Source organism: Tinamus guttatus, unplaced genomic scaffold (assembly GCF_059628265.1).
Source record: "Tinamus guttatus ecotype Peru unplaced genomic scaffold, ASM5962826v1 Tinamus_guttatus_pri_ptg001390l, whole genome shotgun sequence".
NCBI classification, from domain to species: domain Eukaryota; kingdom Metazoa; phylum Chordata; class Aves; order Tinamiformes; family Tinamidae; genus Tinamus; species Tinamus guttatus.
In genome coordinates, this window is record NW_028289924.1 from 20,979 (window position 1) to 42,790 (window position 21,812).

General features: G+C 63.5%; 1 protein-coding gene across 1 annotated transcript; it reads right to left on the reverse strand.

The window, feature by feature from the left end:
* Positions 1–507: 507 nt before the first annotated feature.
* On the reverse strand, positions 508–20,282 carry LOC148590374 (uncharacterized). The gene is made up of 10 exons (XM_088539106.1): positions 20,195–20,282; positions 16,247–17,600; positions 12,467–12,794; positions 9,050–10,277; positions 5,886–5,996; positions 5,362–5,436; positions 4,024–4,242; positions 2,013–2,952; positions 1,444–1,910; positions 508–917 (listed from the first exon to the last, which is right to left on the reverse strand). Exons 1-10 carry the CDS (start codon positions 20,280–20,282, stop codon positions 508–510), a joined length of 5,220 nt encoding a protein of 1,739 aa, XP_088395232.1.
* Between the last annotated feature and the right edge of the window lie 1,530 nt (positions 20,283–21,812).

Genomic DNA, 21,812 nt, shown 5'->3' on the forward strand with positions numbered 1-21,812 from the left:
TGAGTGCCTGGAGCACCTCGAGTGCCTGGAGCACCTCGAGTGCCCAGAGCATCCCAAATGTCCAGAGCACCTCAAGTGTCTGGAGCATCCCGAGTGTCCGGAGCATCTTGAGTGTCCGGATCCGGAGCATCTTGAGTATCTGGAGCACCTCGAGTGTGTGGAGCATCCCGAGTGTCCGGAACATCCCGAGTGTCCGGATCCGGAGCATCTTGAGTATCTGGAGCGCCTCGAGTGTGTGGAGCATCCCAAGTGTCTGGAGCATCCCAAGTGTCCCGAGCACCTCAAGTGTCCGGAGCACCTCAAGCGCTCGGAGCACCTTGAGTGCCTGGAGCATCCCGAGTGTCCGGAGCATCCCGAGTGTCCAGATCTGGAGCATCTTGAGTGCCTGGAGCATCCCAAGTGTCCCGAGCACCTTGAGTGCCTGGAGCATCCCAAGTGTCTGGAGCATCCCAAGTGTCCGGAGCGCCCGGAGCGCCCGGATCGCGGCGGATCCGCGGCGGCCCCGTCCTAGTTGCCCACGGAGGGCCCGGCGGCGGCGGCCGGCGTGAAGGCTCCGTGCGGGAAGGCGCGAGCCGGGAAGGAGAGCGCCCAGGGCAGCTCCAGGGGGGCGCCCGCCAAGGGCCCCGCGGCGGCTCCGGCGGCGGCTCCGGCGGCGGCTCCGGCGGCCCCGTGCGTGCGCCGGTGCCGGTTGAGGTGGGAGCTGCGGCTGAAGCGCTTGCCGCACTGGCCGCACTCGTAGGGCTTCTCGCCCGTGTGCACGCGCCGGTGGATGGTGAGCTCGGAGCGCTGGATGAAGCTCTTCCCGCACTCGCCGCAGCCGTAGGGCTTCTCGCCCAGGTGCGTGCGCCGGTGCTTGATGAGGTTGGAGCTCACGCTGAAGCGCTTGCCGCAATGGGGGCACCCTGAGTGTCCGGAGCATCCCGAGTGTGTGGAGCATCCTGAGCATCCGGAGCATCTTGAGTGTGGAGCATCTTGAGTGTCTGGAGCGTCCCGAGTGTGTGGAGCGTCCCGAGTGCCTGCAGCGTCCCGAGTGCCTGGAGCACCTTGAGTGTTCAGAGCGTCTTGAGCATCCGGAGCACGTCGAGTGTCAGAGCATCCCAAATGTCCGGAGCACCTAAAATGTCTGGAGCATCCCAAGCGTCTAGAGCACCTTGCATGCCTGGAGCATCCCAAGTGTCCGGAGCATCCCAAGTGTGTGGAGCACCTCAAGTGTCCGGAGCATCTCAAGTGTCCGAAGCATCCCGAGCACCCGGAGCGCCCGGATGGCCGCGGCCCCGTCCTAGTTGCCCACGGAGGGCCCGGCGGCGGCGGCGGCGGCCGGCGTGAAGGCTCCGTGCGGGAAGGCGCGAGCCGGGAAGGAGAGCGCCCAGGGCAGCTCCAGGGGGGCGCCCGCCAAGGGCCCCGCGGCGGCTCCGGCGGCGGCTCCGGTGGCGGCTCCGGCGGCCCCGTGCGTGCGCCGGTGCCGGTTGAGGTGGGAGCTGCGGCTGAAGCGCTTGCCGCACTGGCCGCACTCGTAGGGCTTCTCGCCCGTGTGCACGCGCCGGTGGATGGTGAGCTCGGAGCGCTGGATGAAGCTCTTCCCGCACTCGCCGCATCCGTAGGGCTTCTCTCCGAGGTGCGTGCGCCGGTGCGTGAGCAGGTTGGAGCTCACGCTGAAGCGCTTGCCGCACTCGCCGCACGCGTACGGCTTCTCCCCCGTGTGCATGCGCCGGTGGATGGTGAGGTCCGACTTCTGGATGAAGCCCTTGCCGCAGTCGCCGCACGCGTACGGCTTCTCGCCCGTGTGGATGCGCCGGTGCTTGACGAGCGCCGAGCGCTGCCCGAAGCCCTTCCCGCACTCCACGCACTTGTAGGGCTTCTCCGGAGGCGCCGGAGCCGCCGCCGGAGCGGCCTCGTCCTTCCCGCAATCCGGGCACGGCGCGGCGCGCGCGCGGCCCCGCGGCGCCCGGCACTTGCGGCCGCGCTCGGAGCAGCGGCTCATCCCGGCGCATCCCGATGGGAGCTGGGAGCAGCGGCACGCCGCTCCGGCCGCTCCGAGGTGGACCTTGCGGTGCCGCTCCAAGTGGGAGCTCACGCTGAAGCGCTTCCCGCACTCGCCGCATCCGTAGGGCCGCTCGCCCGTGTGGATGCGCCGGTGCCGCTCCAGGTCGGAGCGCTGGATGAAGCGCTTCCCGCAGGCGCCGCAGCCGAAGGGCCGCTCTCCCGTATGGATGCGCCGGTGCTGCGCCAGGTTGGAGCTGCGGCTGAAGCTCTTCCCGCATTCCACGCACCGGTGCGGCCGCTCGCCCGTGTGCGTCTTGCGGTGCTTGGCCAGCGCCGCCCGCTGCGCGAAGCACTTCCCGCATTCCGGGCACGGATGCGCCGGCGCCGCCGGAGCCTTCGGAGCGGCCGGCGGCGCCGCCGTCGAGCTGCCCCCGTGCGTGCGCCGGTGCCGCTCCAAGTGGGAGCTCACGCTGAAGCTCTTCCCGCACTGGGAGCATCCGTAGGGCCGCTCTCCTGTATGGATGCGCCGGTGCCGCTCCAGGTCGGATTTCTGGATGAAGCTCTTCCCGCAGGCGCCGCAGCCGAAGGGCCGCTCTCCCGTATGGATGCGCCGGTGCTGCGTGAGGTTGGAGCCGCGGCTGAAGCTCTTCCCGCACTCCACGCACCGGTGCGGCCGCTCGGGCCCCGGCGCCCGGCGGCCCTTCGGAAGCACCGGGCGCTGCCGGAAGCGCCGGCCGCACTCGCCGCAAGCCGACGGTTTCTCCGGAGCCGCCGGCCGCCCGGGGCCGCACGCGGAGCACGCCGGGATCCCGGGGCCCTTCCGGGCGCCCGCCGGGAACGGGGGGCTCCGGCGCCGACGGGGACCCGGATCCGCATCGGCCGACGCCGGAGACGCCGCTTTGTCCGGGGCGGCCGATTCGGCCTCCTCGGCATCTTCATCCTCCTCCTCCTCGCTGGCCGCCCCGTCGCCTGTGATGGGTTGAAAAGGGCGTTGATGGGGAGGAAGGAAGCGCATCCCGGCTCCATGTCCATCCCAAAGGATCCCATGGGCATCCGCAGGGAGCATCCACATGGAGCATCCCATGGGCATCCAAATGGAGCAGCCCTCAGGCATCCAGACGGAGCATCCCATGTGCGCCCGTATGGAGCATCCCATGCACACCCTTGTGGAGCATCCACATGGAGCAGCCCATGTGCACCCCTAGGGAGCATCCACATGGAGCAGCCCACGGAGCATCCATGTGGAACATCCCATGGGCACCTACATGGGGCATCCACATGGAGCATCCCATGGGTACCCACATGGAGCATCCCATGGGTACCCACATGGAGCATCCACGTGGAACATCCCATGGGCACCTACATGGGGCATCCCATGGGCATCCACACGGGGCATCCCATGGGCATCCACAGGGAGTAGTCTATGTGCACCCACACGGAGCATCCCATGGGTATCCACGTGGAGCAGTCCATGGGCATCCGCATGGAGCATCCCATGTGCACCCATATGGAGCAGCCCTCGGGCATCCACATGGAGCATCCCCATGGAGCATCCCACGGGTATCCACATGGAGCAGCCCATGAGCATCCACATGGAGCATCCCATGGGCACCCGCATGGAGCATCCACGTGGAGCATCCCATGGGCACCTACATGGAGCATCTCATGGGCATCCACATGGAGCATCCCATGGGCATCCACATGGAGTAGTCTATGTGCACCCACACGGAGCATCCCATGGGCATCCGCATGGAGCATCCCATGGGTACCCACATGGAGCATCCACGTGGAACATCCCATGGGCACCTACATGGAGCATCCCATGGGCACCCACACGGAGCATCCCATGGGTACCCACACGGAGCATCCACGTGGAACATCCCATGGGCATCTACATGGAGCATCCCATGGGTACCCACATGGAGCATCCACGTGGAACATCCCATGGGCACCTACATGGGGCATCCCATGGGTACCCACACGGAGCATCCCACATGCACCCACACGGAGCATCCCACATCCCGGCCGTGTCGCCGTCACCTGCATCCGCCGCCTTGCGTCCCCGGCGCCGGCCCTCCTGGCCCTGCTCCCGGACCAGCTCCCGCAGCATCTTCTCCACCTGGCTGCGCCCGGCCGTCTGCAGGATGAATCCCAGCTGGCGCCGGAGGTCGGGATTCATCCCGGCGGCCTCGCCGGCTCCGGCCGCGCTCGGCGGCGCCGGCGGCTCCAGCGGGCTCGGCTCGCACTCCGCCTCGGCGCCTGCAGGGACAACGAGGACGGAGCTGTTGGAGGACCCGCCAGCTCCTGCGGAATCCCCGGATCCATTCCGGATATGTCTACGGATGCTCCTCATCTTCATCCCCTTTGCCATCTTCATCGGCCTCTTCATACCCATCTCCATCCTCACAGCCAAGGCCATCTCCATCCCCATCTGCATTCCCATGGCCACCTCCATCCTCATCCCACTGCCATCTCCGTTCCCATGGTCATCGTCATCTCCATAGCCATCCCCATCCCTATCCTCATTCCATTGCCATCTCCATGGCCATCCCCATGGTCATCATCATCTCCATGGCCATCCCCATCCCTATCCTCATTCCATTGCCATCTCCATGGCCATCCCCATGGTCATCATCATCTCCATGGCCATCCCCATCCCTATCCTCATTCCATTGCCATCTCCATCCCCATGGTCATCATCATCTCCATGGCCATCCCCATCCCTATCCTCATCCCATCGTCATCTCCATGGCCATCCCCATGGTCATCGTCATCTCCACGGCCAACTCCATCCCTATCACCATCCCCATCTCCATGGCCATCCCCGTCTCCATCCCCATTCCCATGGCCATCCCCATCCTCATCTCATTGCCATTCCCATCTCCATGGCAATATCCATCCTCATCCCATTGCCATCTCCATCCCATCCCCATTCCCATGGCCATCCTCATCCCATTGCCATTCCCATCTCCATGGCAATATCCATCCTCATCCCATTGCCATCTCCATCCCATCCCCATTCCCATGGCCATCCTCATCCCATTGCCATTCCCATCTCCATGGCAATATCCATCCTCATCCCATTTTCATCTCTATCCCATCCCCATTCCCATGGCCATCCCCATCCTCATCCCACTGCCATTCCCATCTCCATGGTCATCCCCATCCTCATCCCACTGCCATCTCCATCCCATCCCCATTCCCATGGCCATCCTCATCCTCATCCCTTTGTCATCCCCATCCCATTGCCATCTCCATGGCCATCCCCATGGCCATCCCCATCTCCAAGCCTCAGCGCCTGCTCCTGGCTGCCTCTTTGGGATACGTTGGGACCCGGAGCCGGCCGGAATTCCGCCCCCCCATTCCCATTCCGCTCACCGGCCACCATTCCCCTCCGGCGGTGCGACTCGGCGAAGGCCGTGATCCGGGGCCAGCTGATGGCGATCTCCTCGGCTGCGGGATACACGGAGCGGGATGAGGATCCGAGCCCCCCCACCCAATTCCCAAAGGGATGGGATCCTCCCCCCCGCACCAAGGGCCGGGAATCCTTCCCGCCGGAGCCGAGCGGCCGCGACCTTCCGAGGGGCCCCTGGGTTTCCCACCCGGCCAGGAATGCGGGTTTAATGAGAAGCAGCTGGGCTTGGAATCCGCTCCGAGGCCCCTTCGGAGAGGGGGAGTCCTCCCGGCTCCAGGGCAGGGAATTGCATTTCCCAGCCGGAAAAAAAGGCGACTGCGGATGTGCCGGGAAGCTCCGCAGCTTCCACCCAGGTTAAGGAATGACAACGGAGATGGGTTTTATCCCATCCCGGCACCCTACGGATCCGGGAATCCCAAGCTACGGAGCAGTGGGAAAGGGGGACGGGGAATGCTGGTATCCCGGGATCGTCTCCACCTTGGCTCACCCAGGGAAATGACGTTCTCGTAGTTCTCCTGCATCGTGTCCCGGGAAAGGCGGGAACGGCGGTTCCGGAGCGAGACGTCGCCCTCGGCCGACGCTCCGATGTCACCGGCCCCTGGAAAAGCCGGAGCAGCCCCCGGTCCCATAAGCGCCCATAAGGATGGAGAGGTGGCGGCATCTGTGTGGGTGCCTGGATCTCCGGGATACCCGGAGCTGGGTGCCGGGATCTCTGAGATATCCAAGCACCTACCTCCGGGTATGTGGGATACCTGGAGCTGGGTGCCTGGATCTCCGGAATACCCGGAGCTGGGTGCCTGGATCTCTGGGATACCCGGAGCTGGGTGCCTGGATCCCCGGGATACCTGGAGCTGGGTGCTTGGATCACCAGGATGACGGGAGCTGGGTGCCTGGATCTCCGGGATACCCGGAGCTGGATGCCGGGATCTCCGGGATACCCGGAGGTAGGTGCTTGGATATGTGGGATACCTGGAGCTGGGTGCCTGGATCTCCGGGATACCCGGAGCTGGGTGCCTGGATCCCCGGGATACCCGGAGCACCAGGTGCTGTGCATGGAGCAGGGTGCCCAATTCCATAGGGTGCTCCCGGCCGCACATCCCATGCGCGGAGCGGGGTGCCCCATTCCATAGGGTGCTCCTACCCGCATATCCCATGCATGGAGCTGGGTGCCCAATTCCACAGGGTGCTCCTAGCCGCACATTCCATGCACGGAGCGGGGTGCCCAATTCCATAGGGTGCTCCTATCCACACATCCCATACACGGAGCTGGGTGCCCAATTCCATAGGGTGCTCCTAGCCTCACATTCCATGCACGGAGCGGGGTGCCCCATTCCATAGGGTGCTCCTATCCACACATCCCATACACGGAGCTGGGTGCCCCATTCCATAGGGTGCTCCTATCCACACATTCCATGCACGGAGCGGGGTGCCCCATTCCATAGGGTGCTCCTATCCACACATCCCATGCATGGAGCAGGGTGCCCAATTCCATAGGGTGCTCCCGGCCGCACATCCCATACACGGAGCGGGGTGCCCCATTCCATAGGGTGCTCCTAGCCTCACATTCCATGCACGGAGCGGGGTGCCCCATTCCATAGGGTCCTCCTAGCCGCACATCCCGTGCACGGAGCGAGGTGCCCCATTCCATAGGGTGCTCCTACCCGCATATCCCATGCATGGAGCTGGGTGCCCAATTCCACAGGGTGCTCCTAGCCTCACATTCCATGCACGGAGCAGGGTGCCCCATTCCATAGGGTCCTCCTAGCCGCACATCCCGCTTTTCCGGCATCCCAACCATCGCACACACCCCCACCCCGACCCCCCCTTCCCATTCCCGTGATTCCCCCCCCCCAACATTCCCGGGATACCCCCCCGCATTCCCGGGATAGGCAGCCCGGACCGTCGGTACCTGCGGGCGCCGCCGGCCGCGCTCCGGTCCCGGTCCGGTCCCGGTCCCGGTGGAGGCGGCTCCGCTCGTGACCCGGATACAGTGGAGTCGCCTCCTCCTCCTCCCCCTCTTCCTCCTCCCCCTCCCCCTCCTCCTCCTCCCCCTCCTCCTCCTCCCCCTCTTCCTCCTTCCATGCGGTTCCCGCCCCGCCGCGGCTCAACCCTCGTATTAGACCCTGGAGAATCTCCCCCTTTTCCCGCCTGGATCCCATTTCCCCCAATGGATCCCGACGGGATCCCCCGGCGCTAATGAGATCCCAGCTGGGAATCATGATGGGATAACCGGGAGCAGCTTGCATGGATCTCCATTGCTCCCAGCTGTGGTTTCTGGCGGATCCCGCTTTTCCAAGGTGGAAAAATAAAAGCAGGAGTCGGAGACTTGCCCGAAGCCATGAGTTTATTTGCATGTGTGGGAGTACAAGTGTGGGTATGCGATTCCCAGGCATGGGAATTCCCAGAAACCGGCTTCCTGCAAGGACTGCAGGCACAGGGATGCAAGGAATTCCCTGGCACCAGCATTGTGTGAGCAATTCCCAGGCATAGGAATAGTGCAAGCAATTCCCAGGCATAGGAACAGTGCAAGCAATTCCCAGGCATAGGAACAGTGCGAGGAATCCCAAGGAATTCCCTGGCACCAGCATCATGCGAGCAATTCCCAGGCATAGGAATAGTGCAAGCAATTCCCAGGCGTAGGAATAGTGCAAGGAATCCCAAGGAATTCTCCAGCACCAGCATCATGCGAGCAATTCCCAGGCATAGGAATAGTGCAAGGAATCCCAGGGAATTCCCCTGCACCAGCATCATGCAAGCAATTCCCAGGCATAGGAATAGTGCAAGCAATTCCTTTGCATAGGAATAGTGCAAGGAATTCCCAGGCATAGGAATAGTGCAAGGAATCCCAAGGAATTCCCCGGCACCAACATCATGCGAGCAATTCCCAGGCATAGGAATAGTGCAAGCAATTCCTTTGCATAGGAATAGTGCAAGGAATCCCAGGGAATTCCCCTGCACCAGCATCATGCAAGCAATTCCCAGGCATAGGAATAGTGCAAGCAATTCCCAGGCATAGGAATAGTGCAAGGAATTCCCTGGCACCAGCATTGTGCGAGCAATTGCCAGGCCTAGGAATAATGCAAGGAATCCCAGGGAATTCCCCGGCACCAGCATCGTGCAAGCAATTCCCAGGCATAGGAATAGTGCAAGCAATTCCCAGGCATAGGAATAGTGCAAGGAATCCCAAGGAATTCCCCGGCACCAGCATCATGCGAGCAATTCCCAGGCATAGGAATAGTGCAAGCAATTCCCTTGCATAGGAATAGTGCAAGGAATCCCAAGGAATTCCCTGGCACCAGCATCGTGCATGCAATTCCCAGGCATAGGAATAGTGCAAGGAATCCCAGGGAATTCCCCTGCACCAGCATCATGCGAGCAATTCCCAGGCATAAGAATAGTGCAAGGAATTCCCCGGCACCAGCATCATGCGAGCAATTCCCAGGCATAAGAATAGTGCAAGCAATTCCCAGGCATAGGAATAGTGCAGGGAATTCCCTGGCACCAGCATTGTGCGAGCAATTCCCAGGTCCAGGAATCATGCAAGCGATTCCCATACAAGGAATTCCCATGCATGGCCATTCCCGGCGTCCAGCATGCAGCAAGCCATTCCCGGGCACGGCTCCGCAGGCCATTCCCATCCTCAGGAATTGCAATACTTCCAGCTGCCGCCGTCGCGGCCCACGTAGCACCAGGAATATTCGTATCCGTGCTCGCCGCAGTAGTGATGGGGAGCGCAGCAATAATCCCAGGATCCATCGCGATCCGTGTAGCACCAGAAATATCCCTCTCCATAGATCCCGCATGGAAAATCGTCCCGGCACGGCCGGCCCCGCACGGTCACGGCCGAGTACTGCGGCGAGCACGGCCCGCGCTTCCCGTCGCCGCGCTCACACGTGTACCGAGATTCCCTGGCCTCGGCGCCGCACGGATCGCGGCAACACGGGACGCGGCTCCCGTCCTTCCGCTCGGCCGTGTAGCACCAACGGGAAGAGCCCGGATCATCCCGGGAGCCGCAGGGGAGCCCGTCGCAGGGCCAACCCTCGGCCGCGATGGCGGAACCGGGAAGGTGCTTCTGATCCCGGAGGACGCAGCGCGCCGGAGCGCCGCGTTCCGACGGCTCCAGCGGGCACGTGAGGGCGCCTTCCCGGTACAGCTCGGAAAAGCGCCGGTGCCACGCGGCCAAGGACGGGAAGCTCAAGGAGATTCCCACTTCCAGCTCTTCCTCCCCGTGCGCCGAGGCCGAAGGCTCCAGCGCCCTCCGCACGGCGGCGACGACGTCCCGCGCGCCGGGGCCCCGCGCGGCGCAGCCGGCGGCGAAGACGGCGACGGTCCCGGCGGCGCCGTGGATCTCGGCGAGCTTCTCCTCCAGCTTCCGCACGGATAACACCTGGATCCCGGCGTCGGCCGCGTTTTCCGCCAGGAAAGCCACGGAGAAGCTCCCGGCTGGCTCGGCGTGCCGGCAACACGCGGCCGTCCAGAGGTGCCGCGGCACCGCGACGCGACCCGGGGGCCGTTCGCGGTCGCTTTCGTCATCCTCATCCTCGGGGATGCTCCGGGCGCCCGGGGTGGCCCCGGTGACCACGTAGGCGACGGCGCCGTCGGCCGCGGCGCAAGCGACGCGGAGCTGGTCCCGTAGCGCCCGTTGCAGCGCCCGCCAGGGCCCCTGGGCGAAACAGGGCTCCAAGGGCACCGCGTTGGTGAGGGTGAAGGTGGCCGCGCGGTCCTCGCCGCAGTGGTGGCCGCCGGGGTTGAGTTGGCCCCGCGCGAAGGCCGTGTCCTCGTAGTGGCCGCTCAGGGCCTGCGCGGGGGCGTCCTCGATGCCGCACAAGCTGCATTCGCTCTCCGGGGACATCTCCGGGGGCGCGGCGGCGCTGGAGAGCTGGAGAGCTTGGGGTTGGCCAACGCGCTCCGTCATGGAGCGCTCGGCATCTCCCCATCTTTCCTCTGGGGCAGCCAATCCCCAGGTCTCCATCCATCCCCAAGACTCTCCTGGGGTTCCCTTGCACCAGGACCCGTGTCCCTTCATCCCCTTGGACAACCTCCTGCTGCTCCAGGTACAGAAAGCCAGGGAAGAGCTGGAGATCTTGGGGTTGGCCAACACGCTCCATCACGGAGCGCTCGGCATCTCCCCATCTTTCCTTTGGGGCAGCCAATCCCCAGGTCTCCATCCATCCCCAAGACTCTCCTGGGGTTCCCTTGCACCAGGACCCGTGTCCCTTCATCCCCTTGGGCAACCTCCTGCTGCTCCAGGTACAGAAAGCCAGGGAAGAGCTGGAGATCTTGGGGTTGGCCAACGTGCTCCATCACGGAGCGCTCGGCATCTCCCCATCTTTCCTTTGGGGCAGCCAATCCCCAGGTCTCCAAGGTCTCCATCCATCCCTCCCCCAGGTCTCCAAGGTCTCCATCCATCCCTCCCGGTCCCCTCATCCCCTTGGACCCCTTGGAGAACCTCCTGCTCCTCCAGGTGAAGAAAGCCAGGGAGATCCAGGGAGAGCTGGAGATCTTGGGGTTGGCCAACACGCTCCATCACGGAGCAGTTGGCATCTCCCCAGCTTTCCTTCTGGGATTCTATGACATCCCCGTGTCCCAATCCATCCCCTTGCAGCAAGACCCTCATCCCTTGGACCCCTTGGAGAACCTCCTGCTCCTCCAGGTGAAGAAAGCCAGGGAGATCCAGGAAGAGCTGGAGAGCTTGGGGTTGGCCAACACGCTCCATCATGGAGCGCTCGGCATCTCCCCATCTTTCCTCTGGGGCAGCCAATCCCCAGGTCTCCATCCATCCCCAAGACTCTCCTGGGGTCCCCTTGCACCAGGACCCGTGTCCCCTCATCCCCTTGGACAACCTCCTGCTGCTCCAGGTACAGAAAGCCAGGGAAGAGCTGGAGATCTTGGGGTTGGCCAACGCGCTCCATCACGGAGCGCTCGGCATCTCCCCATCTTTCCTTTGGGGCAGCCAATCCCCAGGTCTCCAAGGTCTCCATCCATCCCTCCCAGTCCCCTCATCCCCTTGGACCCCTTGGAGAACCTCCTGCTCCTCCAGGTGAAGAAAGCCAGGGAGATCCAGGGAGAGCTTGGGGTTGGCCAACGCGCTCCATCACGGAGCAGTTGGCATCTCCCCAGCTTTCCTTCTGGGATTCTATGACATCCCCGTGTCCCAATCCATTCCCTTGCAGCAAGACCCTCATCCCTTGGACCCCTTGGAGAACCTCCTGCTCCTCCAGATGAAGAAAGCCAGGGAAGAGCTGGAGATCTTGGGGTTGGCCAACACGCTCCATCACGGAGCACTCGGCATCTCTCCGCCTTTCCTTTGGGGCAGCCAATCCCCAGGTCTCCATCCATCCCTCCTGGGATCCCCTTGCAGCAGGACCCGTGTCCCCTCATCCCTTGGACCCCTTGGAGAACCTCCTGCTGCTCCAGGTAAAGAAAGCCAGGGAAGAGCTGGAGATCTTGGGGTTGGCCAACACGCTCCATCATGGAGCACTCGGCATCTCCCCATCTTTCCTTCTGGGATTCTGTGACATTCCCGTGTCCCAATCCATCCCCTTGCAGCAAGACCTGGTCCTCTCATCCCTTGGAGAACCTCCTGCTCCTCCAGGTGAAGAAAGCCAGGGAAGAGCTGGAGATCTTGGGGTTGGCCAACGCGCTCCATCACGGAGCGCTCGGCATCTCCCCATCTTTCCTTTGGGGCAGCCAATCCCCAGGTCTCCAAGGTCTCCATCCATCCCTCCCCCAGGTCTCCAAGGTCTCCATCCATCCCTCCCGGCCCCCTCATCCCCTTGGACCCCTTGGAGAACCTCCTGCTCCTCCAGGTGAAGAAAACCAGGGAAGAGATGGAAATATTTCAGTTGGCCAACGGGCATCTGTAGGCATCTCCCCACCTTTCTTTTTATAGCAAATCCCCAAATTTGGGAGTTGGACTAGATGATCTCCTTCCAACCTCAACCATTCCAGGATTCTGTGATATCCCCGGGTCTCCATCCATCTCCTTGCAGTAGGACCCACGTCCCCTTGGACCCCTTGGAATGGCTCCGGCTCCCCGTATCCGCCACGGAGGGACCCGGCACCCACCTGGGGCTCCACGAACCAGCGGCTCCGGCGTTCCGGCTGCCCCGGACACGGCTCCGTTCCCAACGTGTAGGCGGCCCAACGGGGCACCAGGCGCTCGGTGTCGTACAGGGTGGCGAATCGCGGCTCATCCCGGTACCGTTGGCAGATCCGGGTGCCCGTTCCCAATCCCTGCGGCTCCTGGCCTCCGTAGAAGAAGTGGACGCAGTCGCCGAAGGAGCCGACCGCGGCCAGTGCCGGCGCCGGAAAGAGGAAGAGCAGGAAGCGGAGCAGCTCCATGGTGCCGGAGCCGGGATCGGAGCGGCTCCCGGGCACTATTTGTAGCCTTGGCCTCCCATCCGGGGGGATGGACAGGGAATGGGGCCAAGGGGCGAGTCGGGAAGAGCTGGAGGCTCCTTGGGAATTGCGGATGCCGCCAGCTCCGGCTTTGCCAAGGGAGGTCCCGGGGTGACACCGGGTCCCTCCTCGCTGGATAATCCGGAGCGGTTTGGGATGAGGAGGTCGGTTCCGCACCGCTCCGATACGATCTGCCGCCCCGTAGCCAAGAGTTCTCTCTTATCTCCCGGGAATGCCGATTTCTCCGGAAAACAAAGCCCAATCCAGCTATTGCACAAGGCCACCCGGCGCTTCCCGAGGTCTCCAAGAGCTGGCCTGGAATTGCAGCGTCCGGAGCTCGGAGCGGAGCCCCTGGGAAGTCCCACAAGGAGGTCTCCAGCCTCAGCCAAAGGCTGGAAGCACCCGGGGGACCCGGATGGGACCCCCCATCCCTATGGAAGCGGCAGAGCCGGGAGCTCATCCTCAAGGATGCAGGCGTCACCCCTTCCCGCTCCTGGGTACAAGCCAGGAAAACGGAGGGGACTTTTCAGAAGAAACGCAAAGAATTTCCAGAGAAATTCAGGGGAAAAAATGATGATTTTTGTCCTGGAGGAGATCCCGATTTCTCGGGGAGAAACAAGACGCTGGATTTGTTTGTTTTTGTTCCGGATTATTATCATTGCACGAAGAGACACGGGACAACTCGCTCCCGGGAGTCGGATTCCCTGGATCGGGAGTTCCGGGATGGCCCGGAGACGGCACCGAGGTGTTCCCGGTGTCTCCAAAGGCCAACGGAGGAGGCCGGAGCGAAGGGGACACTGTGGGGACCCAACCATTCCGGTGGCCATCCTGAGGCTCTCCGGCTTTTCCGATTTCCCGGAGCAGCACGGGATTTTCCATCACGTTGCATAGGGAAGGTGCCACCAGCGCTGGCCTCCCGTGACCCTCGCGATGGCCTTGGGTGTCACCGATGCCATAGGTGGCCCACAAGGACAACCCCATGGTGGGAATGCCGTGGTCCCGTCCTTCGGAAGCGCCCGCGTTTTCCAGCATTTCTCCTCCTCGGAGCACCGGAGAGGAGGCCAAGAGCAGCTGCTCTGCCCATGACCCCACCAAAGAATGAGGAGGCACCTCCCAACCCAACCCAACTCCCACCAGTGACTCATGGCTCCCCTTCCATGCCAGAATTCCCGGGAAGAGACACGAGATAAGGAGACGCCAAAGGAGCCTCCCCAGGGTTGTCTTGACCCGGAACAAGCTGTTATTGGCCGTGCAGGGACCCGGCCAAGCCGGAGCAGAGCGTGGGGCTGCTGACGTTCACGGTGGCAGAAAGCCAAGGATTGCTTCAATAGTCAAGAATTGAGGACCTCGGGAAAAGGGTCTCCAAGGAGGAGGGTCTCCAAGGAGGAGGGTCCCAAGGAGGGTCCCCAAGGAGGAGGGTCTCCAAGGAGGAGGGTCCCCAAGGAGGTTCCCAAGGAGGAGGTTCCCCAAGGAGGAAGTTCTCCAAGGAAGAGGTTCCCCAAGGAGGAGGGTCCCCAAGGAGGAGGTTCCCAAGGAGGAGGTTCCCAAGGAGGAGGGTCCCCAAGGAGGAGGGTCCCCAAGGAGGAGGGTCCCCAGGGAGGAGGGTCCCCAAGGAGGAGGGTCCCCAAGGAGAGGGGTCCCCAAGGAGAGGGGTCCCCAAGGAGGAGGGTCCCCAAGGAGGAGGGTCTCCAAGGAGGAGGGTCCCCAAGGAGGAGGGTCCCCAAGGAGGAGGGTCTCCAAGGAGGAGGGTCCCCAAGGAGGAGGGTCTCCAAGAACTTTTGGAACCCACCAAGGAGCAAAAAATGGGTGATTTGGGCTCAGAAATTTGAACTTGCCTTTTCCTAAGGACTCCCTATTGGGGATGTTCCCGTTGGAGACATCTCAGCAGGTCCCCGGTGGATGGAGGCCACCGGTAAAGTCCCTTCGCAGGGATCCATGACCCATCCCGGATGAGGGGACGAGCGGTGGCCCAGGGAACGTCACCCAAACCCACTCTTGGTGGCCACCAAACCTGTGCAGATCCGCAGCAAAAGCGTCGGCTTCCCACGGGACAATGGTGGCACGGGATGAAGGGACATGGACATTCCAAGGAGACATGGAACACGCCGGGAATCTCACTAGGCTCTATTTTATTCACAATACAAACACAGTTCCTGCTTATCTGGAACGGAGATGGATCCGACCACCGGCCCCGGCTCGACCTGCTGCCCCACACGGATGTTGATCCCGCACGGGAGACCCGCGGGACACCGGGAATGTTGGGAAATCCCTGTTGCGGGATGGGGAGACGCCTGCCTTGCCCTGGCTCGGGTAGGGAATTTCCTTCCGTCTCCGGCCCCGTCTCCCTTGGGTTTCTCCGTAGGGTCTCGGGCCATGGAGAAACGGGAATGGTGCCCCCAGACGGCACTCCGAGTGGCCGGAGGCTCCCGCTGAATAAATAGAATAAATAGATTAAATATCCATCATTTCTCGTTCTTCCGGGCTGCTTCGCGGGGCAAATATCCTCCTTTCCCGGCGTGGGCCGGAGCAACGGGACTGCCCTTCCCCTCTTCTCCCAGGGCTTTTCCTCATCCATCCATCTGTCCATCCCACCGCGCTGCTCCCGCATCCGAGCATCTCCATCCCGGAGCCGCAGGGATGGGAGCAACGCCGCATCCCCCTATCCGCCGTCTCCCCATCCGATCCGCTGCCTTCGACTCCCCTTTTCCCACCATTCCCAAACGCTCCCTCGACTTTCCTGCGCTCCCCATCCCTAGGCTCTTCCCCGTAGCTGCCACGGTTGATGGAGGGGGACGAGCCATCGTTCCCATTCCCGGGGCAGCATCGCATCCTGTTGTTCTTCCCAGCAAAAGGCCGCGGCGTTCCGCGGGGCCCATCTCCATCCCGCTCTCCTCACTTGGCTAAACTACCGTCCTAATCTACCCGCTAAAACTACGTCCCCGGGGGCGGGATCGGATGACACGGGCTGGGTTAGCCCCACTGCGCCCATCCCCGTGGCCTCGGGGCGCCGGCTTCCATCCTGGAGAGCAGGTCAACCCGGTTCTCCTTCTGGAGACCAAGTCAACCCGGTTCTCCTTCTGGACACCAAGTCAACCCATTTCCCATTATGGACGCGCTAGGTCAACCTGGCTCCTATTATGGAGACCAGGTCAACCCGGTTCTCCTTCTGGAGCCCAGGTCAACCTGGTTCTCTTTCTGGAGACCAAGTCAACCCGGTTCTCCTTCTGGAGACCAAGTCAACCCATTTCCCACTATGGACGCTCCAGGTCACCCCGGCTCCCATTATGGAGACCAGGTCAACCCATTTCCCATCAGGGAGACTGGGTCAACCAATTTCCCATTATAGAGACCAGGTCAACCCGGCTCCCACCCTGGCGACCAGGTCAACCCAATCCCATTGCGGGGAACAGGTCAACCCAGCTCCAGGCCCCCCTCCACAGGGCGGCTCAATCCGACGGCACCGGCTCGGGCGGCTCCTCCAGCGGCTTCTCCTCCGCGTGGCTCCGGAGGTGCCGGTAGAGGTGGGAGCTGCCCCCGAAGCGGCGCCCGCAGCGCGGGCAGGGGAAGGGCTTCTCCCCGGCGTGCGCGCGCCGGTGCTTGGCCAAGGCGGCGCCGTCGGCGAAGGCCTTGCCGCAGTCGCCGCACGCGTGCCGGGGCCCCTCGCCGGCGTGGGCCCGCTGGTGCTTGTGGAAATGCAGGGTGCTGTTGAAGCTCTTGCCGCAGTGGGCGCACACGTGGGGCTGCCCGCCGGCGTGCGTGCGCTGGTGCCGGTAGAGGTGCGAGGTCCGGCCGAAGCGCTTGCCGCAGTCCCCGCACTGGTAGGGCCGCTCGCCCGTGTGGATGCGCTGGTGGCGCTCCCAGTGGGAGCTCCACGAGAAGCTCTTGCCGCAGTCGCCGCAGCGGTAGGGCTTGTCGCCGGCCGCGGCGCCGTGCAGGCTGCGCCGGTGCCGCGCGTACTGCGCGCGCGCGCCGAAGCTCTTGCCGCACTCGTCGCAGCGGAAGGGCCCGTCGCCCAAGTGCAACCGTTGATGCTTGACGAGCGCCGGGCCGTCGCCGAAGCCCTTCCCGCACAGCGTGCACTTGTAGGGCCGCTGCCCCGTGTGCGTGCGCTGGTGCCGGTCGAAATGCAGCGTGCTGTTGAAGCTGCGGCCGCAGTAGGTGCAGATGTAGGAGCGGCCGCCGGCGTGCGTGCGCTGGTGCCGGTACAGGTGGGAGCTGCGGCTGAAGCACTTGCCGCACTCGGGGCACTCGTAGGGCTTCTCGCCCGTGTGGATGCGCTGGTGCCGGTCGAAGTGGGAGCTCCACGAGAAGCTCTTGCCGCAGTGGCCGCACTGGAAGGGCAGGCGCCCCGTGTGCAGCCGCCGGTGCGTCGCGAGCTCCGTGTTGCGGCGGAAGCTCTTGCCGCACTCGTCGCACTTGTAGGGCAGCTCGCGGCGCGCCGCCGGGCCGGGCCGCTCGGCGCCGTGCGCCCGCTGGTGCCGGTACAGGTTGGAGCTCACGTTGAAGCTCTTGCCGCAGTGGGCGCACACGAAGGGCTTCTCGCCCGTGTGCGTGCGCCGGTGCTTGCTGAAGTGGGAGCTGCAGCTGAAGCTCTTGCCGCACTCGCCGCACTCGTAGCTCTTCTGCAGCACGATGATGCTCTTGAAGTTGGGGAAGGCCCGGCCGCCGCGGCGCGCCGCCCGCGCCGGCGCGTCGATCTGCTGCACCACGGTCCAGCGGAGGCTCCCGTCGCACGACGGGCTCTGCCCCTCATCCGGCATCGTGGCGGGGCCGGCCCGGTCGCTCGGGGAGCCGTCGCCGGCTGCGGAAAACGGGGGGAATTTGGATGGGAATCGGCCCAGGGCGCCCGCCCGAGCGCACGGGATGGGAGCTCTGTTGGATCCCCATGGTCAACCAAGGAGCTTCCAACCTCATCCTACGTCTTGGAGGGGCCCAAGGCTCTTCCCAAGACTCCCATGGATGGATGGGGCTGGAATATGGGAACTGGGCACTCATGGGAATGGAGAACCCGGCTCCATCCAGCTCTATTGGATCCCCATGGTCAACCAAGGAGCTTCCAACCTCATCCTACGTCTTGGAGGGGCCCAAGGCTCTTCCCAAGACTCCCATGGATGGATGGGGCTGGAATATGGGAACTGGGCACTTGCGGGAGTCCCGGAATGGAGAACCCGGCTCCATCCGGCTCTGTTGGATCCCCATGGTCAACCAAGGAGCTTCCAACCTCATCCTACGTCTTGGAGGGGCCCAAGGCTCTTCCCAAGACTCCCATGGATGGATGGGGCAGGAATATGAGAACTGGGAGTTCGCGGGATTCCTGGAGCAGAGAACCCGGCTCCATCCAGCTCTGTTGGATCCCAATGGTCAACCAAGGAGCCTCCAACCTCATCCTACGTCTTGGAGGGGCCCAAGGCTCTTCCCAAGACTCCCATGGATGGATGGGGCAGGAATATGAGAACTGGGAGTTCGCGGGATTCCTGGAGCAGAGAACCCGGCTCCATCCAGCTCTGTTGGATCCCAATGGTCAACCAAGGAGCCTCCAACCTCATCCCAGGGCTCTTCCCATGGATGGATGGGGCTGGAATATGGGAACTGGGCGCACATGGGAGTACCGGAATGGAGAACCAAGCTCCATCCAGTTCTGTGGGATCCCAATGGTCAACCAAGGAGCCTCCAGCCTCATCCCGAGTCTTGGAGGGGCCCAAGGCTCTTCCCAAGACTCCCATGGACGGATGCGGCTGGAATATCGGAACTGGGTGCTCATGGGAGTCCCGGAATGGAGAACCCGGCTCCATCCAGTTCTGTTGGATCCCCAAGGTGCCTCTGGCCTCATCCCAAGTCTTGGAGCGGCCCAGGGCTCTTCCCATGGATGGATGGGGCTGGAATATGGGAAATGGGCGCTTGTGAGAGTCCCAGAATGGAGAACCCGGCTCCATGCAGCTCTGTTGGATCCCCATGGCCAACCAAGGAGCTTCCAACCTCATCCTACGTCTTGGAGGGGCCCAAGGCTCTTCCCAAGACTCCCATGGATGGATGGGGCGGGAATATGAGAACTGGGAGTCCGCGGGAATCCCGGAGCAGAAAACCCGGCTCCATCCAGCTCTGTTGGATCCCAATGGTCAACCAAGGAGCCTCCAACCTCATCCCAGGGCTCTTCCCATGGATGGATGGGGCTGGAATATGGGAACTGGGCGCACATGGGAGTCCCGGAATGGAGAACCAAGCTCCATCCAGTTCTGTGGGATCCCAATGGTCAACCAAGGAGCTTCCAACCTCATCCTACGTCTTGGAGGGGCCCAAGGCTCTTCCCAAGACTCCCATGGACAGATGGGGTGGGAATATGAGAACTGGGAGTTCGCGGGATTCCTGGAGCAGAGAACCCGGCTCCATCCAGCTCCGTTGGATCCCAATGGTCAACCAAGGAGCCTCCAACCTCATCCCAGGGCTCTTCCCATGGATGGATGGGGCTGGAATATGGGAACTGGGCGCACATGGGAGTCCCGGAATGGAGAACCCGGCTCCATCCAGTTCTGTTGGATCCCCAAGGTGCCTCTGGCCTCATCCCGAGTCTTGGAGCGGCCCAGGGCTCTTCCCAAGACTCCCATGGATTGATGGGGCTGGAATATGGGAACTGGGCGCTCATGGGAGTCCCGAAATGGAGAACCTGGCTCCATCCGGCTCTGTTGGATCCCAATGGTCAACTAAGGAGCCTCCAGCCTCATCCCAGGGCTCTTCCCAAGGCTCCCATGGATGGATGGGGTGGGAATATGAGAACTGGGAGTTCGCGGGAATCCCGGAGCAGAGAACCCAGCTCCATCCAGCTCTGTTGGATCCCAATGGTCAACCAAGGAGCCTCCAACCTCATCCCAGGGCTCTTCCCATGGATGGATGGGGTGGGAATATGGGAACTGGGCACTTGCGGGAGTCCCGGAATGGAGAACCCGGCTCCATCCAGCTCTGTTGGATCCCAATGGTCAACCAAGGAGCCTCCAGCCTCATCCCGAGTCTTGGAGGGGCCCAAAGCTCTTCCCATGGATGGATGGGGCTGGAATATGGGAACTGGGCGCTCATGGGAGTCCCGGAATGGAGAACCAAGCTCCATCCAGCTCTGTTGGATACCCATGGTCAACCAAGGCCCCTCCAGCCCCATCCCGAATCTTGGGCGGATCCATGGGCAGATGGGGCTGGAATACGGGAACTGGGCGCTCAGGGGAGTCCCGGAATGGAGAACCCAGCTCCATCCAGCTCTGCTGGATCCCCAAGGAGCCTCCAGCCTCATCCCAAGTCTTGGAGCGGCCCAGGGCTCTTCCCAAGGGCGGATGGGGCTGGAATACGGGACCCGGGCGCTCACGGGGGGGGCCCAGCTCCCTGTCACCCCCCCGGGTCCCTGTCACTTACCCAGTGTCACCAGGGTGTCCCCGTCCTCCCGGTCGTCCCCGTCGTAGAGCGGCTCCGGCTCCCGCTCCGGCGCCTCCCACGGCTCCATGGCCGGCGCCTGCGGGACCCACGGAGCCTCCGTCACCCCCGGGGTCCCCTGTCCCCAACAGGGGACACCGGGGGGGGGCAGAGGTGCCATCCCCCCCCCCACAGGGTGCCCTAGGGTCAATGGGGGACACCCCAAAACCTGACGCCCCCCCAAGGGTCCCATCCCTCTATGGGGCTCCCTGATCCCCCCCCCGGAGCCAATGGGGGGTCCCCAAATCCCCCCCCATCTCCCACCCCCCCATGGGGGTCAGGGAGCCCCCAGGTCCAATGGGGGGTCCCCAAATCCCCCCCATCTCCCACCCCCCCATGGGGCTCCCTGACCCCCCCCCAGGTCCAATGGGGGGTCCCAAATCCCCCCCATCTCCCACCCCCCCATGAGGCTCCCTGACCCCCCCCCGGTCCAAAGGGGGGTCCCCAAATCCCCCCCATCTCCAACCCCCCTATGGGGCTCCTGACCCCCCCCCAGGTCCAATGGGGGGTCCCCAAATCCCCCCCATCTCCCAGCCCCCCATGGGGCTCCCTGACCCCCCCCCAGTCCCAACCCTCCAATGGGGGGGTCCCCAAATCCCCCCCAATGGTCCCACCCCCCATGGGGCTCCTTGACCCCCCCCCCCAGGTCCAATGGGGGGTCCCCAAATCCCCCCCATCTCCCACCCCTCTATGGGGCTCCCTGACCCCCCCCCGATCCAATGGGGGGTCCCCAAATCCCCCCCCCATCTCCCACCCCCCCATGGGGCTCCCTGACCCCCCCCACCCCCCATGGGGCTCCCTGACCCCCCCCCTACCCCCTATGGGGGTCGGCCCCCCCCCCCCAAATTTCTCCCTCCCTTTGGGTCTTCCCCGGGGGGGGGGGAACAGGGATAAAGGGGGGGGGGACACAGGGATAAAGGGGGGACACAGGGATAAAGGGGGGACACAGGGATAAAGGGGGGGGGGGAAATGGATGGGGGGGACATGGATAAGGCGGGGGGACCCGGATAAAGGGGGAGGGGACACATGGATAAGGGCGGGGGGGACATGGATAAAGCGGGAGGGGGACATGGATAAGGGGGGGACAGGGATAAAGGGGGGGACACACGGGATAAAAGGGGGGGGAAAACACGGATGGGGGGGACACACGGTTAAAGCGGGGGGGACACGGGATAAGGGGGGGACACGGGATAAGGGGGGGACACGGGATAAAGGGGGGGGGACACACGGACCTGCGGCCACAAAGCGGCGGCGGCTCCTGCGCGCGGCCCCCCCCCCCTTCCCGTTCCCGCTCCAGCCCCTTCCTGTGTTCCCGGCTTTTCCAACCGGCTGGAAAACGCGCGGCCGCTCCCCTCCGGATTGGGGCATTTTCCCTCCTTTTTTCGCCTTTTTATTCCCGGCCCTCCCTTGTTTTTTTTTTTTCCACCGTTTTTCCCGTTGGAATTCCCGCCCCCCCCCCCACCGTGGGAAGGTGCCAGCGTGGGAAGCGCCAGGTAAAAAAAAACGGGAAAGGGAATTTGGGGGGGGGGGGGGCGTCGCGCCCCTTTGCGGCCCCGTTTGG

Coding starts and splice junctions, on each gene's coding strand:
- LOC148590374 (XM_088539106.1), bottom strand. CDS start 20,282: ATGGAGCCGTGGGAGGCGCCGGAGCGGGAGCCGGAGCCGCTCTACGAC. Junction 10,278..12,466: donor GCTGGTTCGTGGAGCCCCAG/GTGGGTGCCGGG, acceptor CAAGCTCTCCAG/CTCTCCAGCGCCGCCGCGCC. Junction 4,243..5,361: donor CCGGAGGGGAATGGTGGCCG/GTGAGCGGAATG, acceptor TTGTCCCTGCAG/GCGCCGAGGCGGAGTGCGAG.